This window comes from Oratosquilla oratoria, chromosome 4 (genome assembly GCF_046742065.1).
Source record: "Oratosquilla oratoria isolate Oo_2021 chromosome 4, ASM4674206v1, whole genome shotgun sequence".
Lineage (NCBI taxonomy): Eukaryota > Metazoa > Arthropoda > Malacostraca > Stomatopoda > Squillidae > Oratosquilla > Oratosquilla oratoria.
In genome coordinates this window covers 64,817,968-64,827,967 of record NC_134780.1, presented here as the reverse complement: position 1 = coordinate 64,827,967, position 10,000 = coordinate 64,817,968, and the positions used below count along the sequence as shown (strand labels likewise).

The following is a 10,000-nucleotide window of genomic DNA, read 5'->3' as shown; positions in this document are numbered from 1 at the left end:
ATGTGGTCTCTGTTCTTGGGTGTCGGTGGGTCGTGCTTGTGTCCATTTCCGTATAGTACTGCTGGGATAGCCATTGTTCCGGAAGACCTGTGAAAGGTGTTTTCTCTCGGCCTTCTTAGATTCCACAGAGGAACAGACTTTATCTGCTCTGTTCCATAAAGTCCTGAGCACACTCCTTTTGTGGCAATCTGGATGGTAGTTATCAAAGTCCAACAGTCTATCTGTATGTGTGGGTCTTCTGTAGACACTTGTACTAAGGGTGTCACCTTCGCGCTTGACGCAGCTGTCCAGGAAGGGCAGTTGGAAAGCTTTCTTCTGTTCCATTGAAAATTGAATGGCCGGTTCAATACTGTTGATGTGACTGAGGAAAGATTCTACATCCTTGCTGTCCAAAATGGCGAACTCATCATCGACGTATCTAGTCCACAGTTTAAGCGAAGAAGGTGCAGTACTTAGAAGTTGAGCTTCTAGTCGTTGCATCACTTCTTCAGCCATCATAACTGAAATAGGTGATCCCATAGGTGTGCCCTTACGTTCGTGATAGGTGTGATCCCTGATGCGGAAGTATGTGGAGTCAAGGCACAGGGAGATGAGTCCCATGAGTTCAGACAAGGAAAGTTTCTGGTTATCCAAGTATCCCCGGTTCTCCTCCATGGCCGACTTCAGCGCACTTTTTGCCAACTCTCGTGGGATGGACGTAAACATGGATTGAACATCGAAGGAAACCAAGACATCTCCTCTCCTCAGGTTAAGTCCTTTAATTCTTTCAATGAAGTCAGTTTTATTCTGAAGCATGTGTGGTGAATTGGTCACTAGAGGTCTGAGAAGTTTAGCCAAATGCGAAGCAAGATGGTAAGTCGGAGACTCATAAAAGCCACTATGGGTCGAAGGGGAATATTTTCTTTGTGGACTTTTGGTAACCCATAAAACTTAGGGATGGTAGAATCTCCTAGCCTCATTTTCTTCCATTCGTCATCATTTATAACCCGTTTTTCTCTGAGTTCTTTCAGCTCTCGTTCAACTTTGGACTGTAACTTCTTGTTGGTGTCTTGAGGTATGATGGTGTAAGTCTGGGTATCTTGAAACAACGCTTGTTTTCTGTTCACATCCATGTAACTTTTCATTTGTATTTTATTTTTGGTACCAATATTTCATTTCTTTTGTAAGGTATTTATTATTGTAATGAGGTATGCTTTGTACATGTGATTGAGAGGGTAAACCTTTCCTAGGTTTACCACTTCGACGATTTATAAGCTCACATCTTGTAACCATTATACCCCATGAAGACGATTCCTGGACGGGAATCGAAACGTCGGGCAATTAAACCCTTCAATTGAGTCTGGTCTTCACAGTTTTTCCAATATATTTATATATATATGTACTTATATATATATATATGTATGTATATATATATATATATATACATATATATATATACACACACACATATACATATATATATATATATATATATATATATATATATATATATATTGGTAGGAGGCTATGTTGTATACGTAATTTCAAGAACACAAAGGAACAGAAAGAAAGAACAAACAACAGCATGCCTACTGGCCTTAACGAGGCTGTTTGTATTTACTAAGCTACAGTTAAGAAAACAGGATAAATAGGTGAAAGATGAAATAATACTACTGCTACCACTATCCTTTCCAATTACGAATAATTGCCGGGCTGTCAGATCTTTTATTGCAAGGGAAAATATTTTATTTGCGGATTAGAGTCTAATTATTCATCTAGTCGATTTTTAAATATTGTTATTGTGTTACTTTCAACGACTGTGGAAGGTAACGAATTCCACGCCTTAACAACCAGGTTAAAGAAGTAATGCTTACTTTCATTTGAGGAAAACCTTTTGCCAATTACTTTAAAATCGTGACGTCTTCTTGTATTTGATTGGTCTAATAAGAAGAAACCTTCGACATTGATGTTGTCAAAGCCTTTGAACATTTTAAAAACCTCGATTAAGTCTCCACGCATTCTCCTTTTTGGAAGTGAGAATAAATTTAAACTTTTAAGTCTCTCTTAATACGGCATATTTCTCAGCCTTGGTATCATTTTGGTCATTCTTCGTTGCACTCTTTCTTGTTTATTAATACCTTTCTATTAGTATGGGGCCAAAATTGTACACAGTATTCGAGATGGGGACAGACCAAGTATTATAAAGGTTTATCAATATTTTTTCTGATTTATTTTCGAAGACTTCCAATGAAGCCGACTAATTTATTTGCTGTTTTAACAACTTCTGAGCAATGCTGACTTGGCTTTAAGTCATTTGATATTAAAACTACTAGATTTTTTTCTTTAGTTACTGATCGGATTACAGAGTTTCTTTATCTTTGGTGGTTGTTACTTTACCGGTGATTTTTGTGTCCTCAGCAAATTTTGATACTTTGTAGAGGAGGCCGTCGTCTAGATCATTTACATATACTAAGAACAAAACGGGTCCCAAAAATTATCCTTACGGTACGCCACTTTTAACGTCGAGCCAGTTAGATGAGGCCCCATTAATTACAGCTCTCTGTTTTCGTTCAGAGAGCCAATCTTTAATCCAGTTGTGGATATTACCAGAAATACTGTGTGTTTTTAATTTGTCGAACAATCGTTTATGAGTAACTTTATCGAATGCCTTCTGAAAATCTAGATAAATCATTTCAACAGATCTGCATTCCTCGTATTTGCTGAAGACGTCATGAAAGAAGTCGAGGAGATTAGTTAAACATGAGCGTTTGCTACAAAGCCATGTTGTGAATCTTTCATAATTTTATTTTCTTCTAGAAATTTCACTACACTGTCGTGAATGATGATCTCTAGCAGCTTACGCACAATCAAATTCAGGCTAATCGGTCTAAAGTTGCCTGGTTGTGATTTGTCCCCTTTCTTGAATATTGGTGTTACGTTAACACATTTCCATTCTGAAAGGACTTTACCAAGTGTTAAAGATTTGTTGAATAGGATACACAAGGGTTTACTGATTTGATTTTTCACTTCTCGCAGAATTCTATGTGAAATTTTGTCAGCTCCGGGGCTTTATTTATTTTGAGTAAATCAATTACTTGTACATCACTTTCGGTAATTATAAGTTAATTTAAGACGTTTTGGGACATTTTATGTTCTGGTGGATGATACACTGAGCAATCCTTGTCTGTGAAGACGGATGCAAAAAAGTTATTAAGGATTGAGGCCAACTCATTTTCACCATCCGTATGTTTACCTTCATCGTTGTATAGTGGTCGCAGATAAGCGTTTTCTTCTCATTCGCATAGCTATAGAATTCTTTATGGTTCGTTTTGCTTGGTTCAGCAATATACTCTTCGAGATTTTTCTTACTACGCTTTATCAGTATTTTGGTTTCGCGGCGAATTCTGTCTAGTGTTAGTTTATCGTCTTGGCTTTTAGTTAATAAATGTTTTTTGTACTCACGCATTTTACGAGAGGTTGTTACTAATATCCCTATTCCACCACTTTGGTTTATTTGTTGCCGGGCGCCTCTCACGATAGGGAACACAGATATTTACAGCACTGTTTAGCTCCGTGGTGAAGTTTTCCTACGCTTTGTCAGTATCAATCTTTTTCGAAGATTTACTCCAGTCTGAGTTTGGCTCTACGGAAGTCGGGTACTTTCTCCTTTCTGATCTTAGATAGACTAGCTTCCATTTTCATTTTGAATATGATGATACGATGATCGCTAATACTGAATATTGGTCCGACATTCACTTCATTTACAAGATTTTCTGTTGTAGAAAATATTAGGTCCAGGATATTATTTTCACGGGTAGGGCTGTTTACGTATTGGTGGAAGTCACTTTCCAGTAAGTTACTATACAAGTCTTGACCTGTATGCGAATTCAAATCCTCGCCTCATCTCTTAACCGATAAGTTAAAATCTCCCATGATTGCTGTCTCGCAGCGTTGGTTAGTTTCTGAGATTGAATCAAATAATTTTTCATCATTTTCCAGCAGCTGGCCCGGTTGTCTATAAACAAGTCAAATCATTACTTTAGATTTACTGCATTTTTTTTTCAACAAACAATATATCAACATTTGTTACTGCCTCTGTTTTTAACATTGATTGTTGGAGAGAGTTATGGCCATACAAGATTATTCCTCCTCCTATTCTATTTTTTCTTTCGCAACTGAAAATTGAGTAGCTCGGTAAACAGTATTCCGCAATAAAATCTCGACTTAATGTGTCCAACCATGTTTCTGTTACTCCTATCACGTGGTAGTTTCCTGTCGCTCCGAGAATTTCTAGATCTTCGAATTTGTTTCGTACATTGCGAGCATTTATGTAACAGAGATTGATATCTGTCACTTTTCTTTTTTGCTCTATTACGGAGGTGTTCATGGGGGCTCCGCTGAGGAGTTTTTTCTTCTAATGTCGGCCAGGCTGGAGACCGTCTTCCTCAAACAGAGTTTTATCAGAGTAGAAGTTGTCCCAAAAATTAACGAAGTGCACTTTTTCCTTTTCACAGAGGCGTTGTTAAGTTTATACTGAAGCTTTAGTTTCTCTCGAACGACAAGTTTCTGTGCTGATTCCAAATAGCTGAGAAGTTGTCCAAAAGACATTTGGTACAGTTTTTCTCTTTTTAATTTATCCAATACGTATTTCGAATTACTCGGTCATCCTCAGGGAGAGAATTACAATGGTTGATGAATACATTGGTTTATATACAGGCCGTACATTGGCCGAACATTGGGCGAGGTCAATTTCATGTAGCCGTGATCGGTAGCGCTGCGTACGTGGAAGTAGCAACTTTCTTATGGACTGTGGAAAGGGGTGTTATTGCTTGTGTTATGTGCGTTTACTGCTTGGGAGTGTGGTTGCGGGCATGAATTGTATGTTGATGGAAGGATTTTCGAAAAATTTTTTACTAATTCGGCCATCTTAAGACGATGGAGGTGTTTTTGTTTTGTGTTTGTCTGGTGATGGAGGTTTTGTGCTCGTTTATCATGTGTCTCTTGATGGCGCCATTCTGGAGGTGGTATGCATTTTAAGAGGCTGGTAGATAAGTAGATAGAGGGGTAGGTGGCGAGGATTTAGTTTTTACGAGTTAGATGTTTCGAAAACAATATCCGCGAAGGAGTTGCGGAGTTGCATAATCTCGCTCACCATCTAAAGTTTATAACCAACAGTTAGGGTTCAGATTTTAATGCTGAGGTGACAGTATGTTAACTAGGCCATTCCGCTTCGATGTTGAGATTGCTTGTGTAAGCAGTATTTCTTAAGACGGTGTAACAGTCTTTCGAATTGGAGAAGGGTAGATGAGAAATTCTTTGTTGGTACATAGGAGAAAAGTCACGCCCTTAAGGGGAGGCACTTATTTGTAACAATCAAGATTATTTTATGAATTAAGTAGTGACTTCGGGACAGAGATGGCTTAGTGAGTGGAGTGGGGATCCCAGGCGAGAGTCCTCTGGTGTACCTAAGAAAATAATGTTGTAGAGAATTAGTGAAGAAGAAACGAAGAAAATTTCTTTACCAGTTTGATTCACCCACCCAGAAACATTACTATCTTATTAAGGAAGATATGGTGAAAAGTACTTAAATGATAGGGTCAACAGTGAGTCTTTTGGAGAGGGTCATAAAGGTCATGCCGGTGTATGAGGAGGTGCGGTGTTGACAATCAGCGATGGGGCAATAACATTTATACACGACGTTGACTTCTTGTAGCGGAGGGGTGGGGGGGGACTGGCTGTTATTCTTCATTACCAAGGTGTGTGTTTTAGAGGCTTTGTAGTATACGATTAGGCGTATCTTAGTGTCTAGGTTAGTGGGTCGAATGTTACGTCTGATGATGTGGCGGAGTGTTCTTTCGTCTTCTTTGTAGCCAGTGTTCATATGTCCTTTGTAGTACAAATCCAGTGTCGTTATATTGGTGTTTGTGGCTGTTGGTTGGGCGGTAAAGGAGTTCATCTTGTTTTTGGTGATGAATTCAATGGAGTGCTGTGGGTAGCCGTTGTTGACGAGTAGTGTTGTTATGCGTTGGAGTTTGTTATTAGTAGTTGTCCATGTACTGCTGCAGGAGAAGGCTTAGCTCACTAATGATCGGATAACGCTTTGTTTGTAGCGTTCTTGAATTCCAATGGTCAAGGCATGGTGTTTGATTAACTTTGAATTTTTCTATACACCTTTTATTATTTTCCTTTGTTATATTTATTGTAGTAAGTTCACCTTAGACTTTTCAGAGGTTTCACTTTGGAGTTCACTTTAAGGTGTTTCGTTTACTATTACTGAGCTAAAATAATTGTTTAAAATGTCACACATTCCTTCATTTGAATATTCAAGTTAACCGTCAGCAGAAAGTAGTGGGCCAATGTGATTCCTAATAACTTTTTTCTCTAATGTAACTCCAGAATTCTTTGGGATTCTTTGGATTTACCAGCGATATTCATTTTGTACTGTCGTTTTCGTTTTTTATTATAATTATAATTTTTTTTTTTATTATTACATAACTTTGATAGGCATTAGGTGCACCCGAGCACTTGTATTTCTTATAAGCCTGTTTATTTAAAAAAAATATATATATCATTATTATTATTATTTTATATATATATATATATATATATATATATATATATATATATATATATATATATATATATATATATATATATATATATATATATATCATTATTATTATTTTTTTTTTTTCCAAGCCATTCTGGGCGAGCCTAATTTGGGGGGCGTCTGTCCTAAAACGAGCTGTAAGTATAAATCATCTTAGTGAGCGTATTTTGAAATATTTCCCACATCTGATCTACATGTCTTTCATTTAGTTTTGCCTCCCAATCTGTAAGCTGAAGCTCCTGATGCAGTCCTATGAAGTGAGCTTTACTGAAAGTATCTATTCTAGTTTTTTTTTTAAGCAGTTTGAATCTAAGTTGTGATCACTACATGTAATAGATTTACAAACTTCTACATCGGTTATCCATGTCTTGTGGGCTCTTTTACATGCTGAACTAAGTAATTGTCACCGAGAAAATCTATCAAGCGACTACCTATATGGTCATGTTCAAAGGTCATCCAAGCAATGTCAGTAAAATTTAAATCATCCATTATCAACAAGTCCACGTTGCAGAAACTAGACATTTCTTGAAACATTTTGTTGTCTTTTCCATATATATTACACCTACACTCATTTTTTGTCCAATTGTTTAGGTCAACTTTACCCATAAACTATCATATGCATCCTGTTTCACCTTCTGTAAAATACAAGCATGGGCATTGGTTTTAACGTCCACACAACACCCCCTCCTTTCTTGTGGTTTCTATCTTGATGAAATTGTTTAAATCCCGCAATATTAAATTCAGCTTCAAACTATCCACCATTTAACCATGTCTCTGTTATTCCTATCTTATCGATATTTTCGCTTTTGATATACGCCTGTATTTCTTGGAATTTGTTCCTAATACTACGAGCATTAAAGTACGTGGTTTTAAGAAACTCGTGATTATTTCTTTTTGACTAGATTTTCAACATCATGCCTTACATTATGATTTTGTTCTTTATTGACACCTTGCTCTATATTGACATTTAGTCCTTCATTGATAGTCAGTGCCTTATGTACATTTGCCCCATCACGGACATCTGGTCCCTCATCGTCACCGCGTCCCACACCGGCCACTCGTCGTTGATTGACATTCTGTCCGGCATCACTTCCTAAAATGATATTCTGTCCTCCACTAACAATATATCTTACCGTGATATTTTGTCCTTTATCACTTTATCCCATCGTGATGTTTTGTCCTTTATTGACATTACATCCTAATGCAACACTTTGTCCTCTACCGATATTATATCCTAAAATATTTTGTCCTACACTGACATATTGCTCTATATTACTGCTACGCCCTACTCTGTTTTCCCCAATAAATTCTACTTCCCATTTCCTTTGGGTTTCTACCCCCAAAAAGGAATTAGTTCATTACAAACTTCCAAAATGAGGTTTGTAAGAACATCTTTATCTCTAAGAGTAAGGTGGATTCCATCAGAAGCATTAAGGTCATGACACCTGCAAAAGAGATCAAGAAAGTGGTATCCCAGATCAAGAAAGTGGTATCCCAGATCAAGAAAGTGGTATCCCAGTTGCGTGCACAATTATAATATCCTCCCATTGATCCCTATGGCTCTACTATTCCAACACGAGCCAGCGTAGATCCTCAGAATGGTCTCACAGACGACATGATGGCTCCCACGATCCTTCATCTCCTGAAGGAGGACCTTGTAATTTTCAACAAGTTCCTCTGATCTCATCCTACCCACATCGTTACCTCCCGTATGAACAATCGTAACCATGTTCGTCCACCTTTGCCCCCTGATGGTCTGGGTACAATTGGCGATCCCACTGGTTGACATACAAGAAAATATAAACCAACAAAAGAGGTCACTAAATAAACTACATGCACGAAGCTTACTCTCCTTACCTTATACTTTTACTCCTGCCTTTGGAGTACAGTAACAGACTACTGCACTATTTTGATTCTAAATTACTGGAACACTACACTTTATCTTATACCTGTAACTGTATAACGCTATACGTATACAATTACAAAAACACAACACAACCACTTGTCACTATTTGAAGATATACTGTAAAGTTCACAGGAAATAAACTTAACAAGAGGTATGCGTTAGCTGGTGTCTCGGCAGCAAACGAATTCACTAGCTGATATCTCTGAGCAGACTGAGTTCACTTCCTGATATATAATCTGTGCGTATGTATATCCTATACTTAGGTTTGCATACTTTAAACGTAAACATATACTTTGTTCAGATATGTATACATACATGTGCATGTACGTATGAATACTCAATACATATGAAAATACGTCTTTAGAAGATTTTTTGTAGATCAGTCTTAATTCCGTCCCACATTCTTTGACGTCCATATACAGCAAATGGAAATTGAGAGAATGTTTCCTACTTTGGTTGAATTACCGCACGATTTCCTATGTATAACTCTAGAAATCTTGATTATCCGAGAGCTTAAAGATTGGCAGACAATGCACGAGACCGTGCGCGTGTTTGTGTGTATGGGTGAAATTGTATGTGTTGATTTGGGAATAACAGTATGCGTGAAATGTGGATGTAGGTGTAGATGTAGGTGTGGCTGTAAATGTTTGCGTGGTTTGGGTATGAGAATGTGTTGAGTTGAGCCAGAAAGGAGAGAGAAATGGGCTGTAAATGAGCAAGGCACCGAAGAAATTTGAAGAATTTACACTGGCTTCGTGGTGATAAGAGTAGTGGAAAGAGAGAAAGGTTCTGGGCGTTAGAAAGAAATGAAGCGAACTGAACTAGGAAACACATATCAAGTGCTAAACAATAGGGTAAAAGAGTTAACCTCTTTACTAGGATGCCCCCTTTACTGATTTTGTTATAAACAGAGAACTATTGTCCAACTGGGGATAGAACCCTCTGCTGAAGGGGTGAAGAAGGAGACAAGGATAGAGTTGCCAGAGGGGAGGGAGAGGGAAGTTTGTAGAGGGTGAAATGAAGTATAAAGATACTATAGTAATGGATGATTTATAGAGCGTACCGAGGAGGTGGATGAAGAGAAATAAATGAAGGAGAAGGAGGTGGAGGAGAGGAAAGAGGTGAAAGTGGAGGAAGAGGATGAAAGAGAAGGCAGAGGAGAAGAAAGAAGAAGAAGTGGCAAAATTAACATGTTTTATACATCAAGTGTTGTATTATTTGCACATCAGTTAAGATAAATACAATCACGATTTTCGATTACCTATTTGCATACGGTAAGTGTGGAGTGACATGAAATATCCCCACTCGCTCCGGAAGTCGGGAAGCAAAGACGAAATCGTTCTCTGCTCTGCACTGACCTCAAACGTAATCGAAGACTGACATAGAACTAAGGGTCCATCACCGCGCATATGATTGTAATGGAATGAAATTGGACGAAGACTAAACAAACTGACGTAAAAACTAGCGGCAGATGAAAAAAAAGAACACTTCAGAAAAGATCTTAA

General features: G+C 37.8%; 1 protein-coding gene across 1 annotated transcript in view; it reads right to left on the bottom strand.

The window, feature by feature from the left end:
- The window catches only part of LOC143024519 (uncharacterized), an 876-nt gene extending 81 nt beyond the window's left edge, over positions 1-795 (bottom strand). Inside the window, exons 1-2 of the mRNA XM_076183332.1 lie at positions 215-795; positions 1-148 (exon numbers count right to left, since the gene is read on the bottom strand). The exon at positions 1-148 is cut by the window's left edge and continues 81 nt beyond it. Of these exons, the coding sequence (XP_076039447.1) occupies positions 1-148; positions 215-795 (729 nt within the window). The remainder of the gene's footprint in view (positions 149-214) is intronic.
- Between the last annotated feature and the right edge of the window lie 9,205 nt (positions 796-10,000).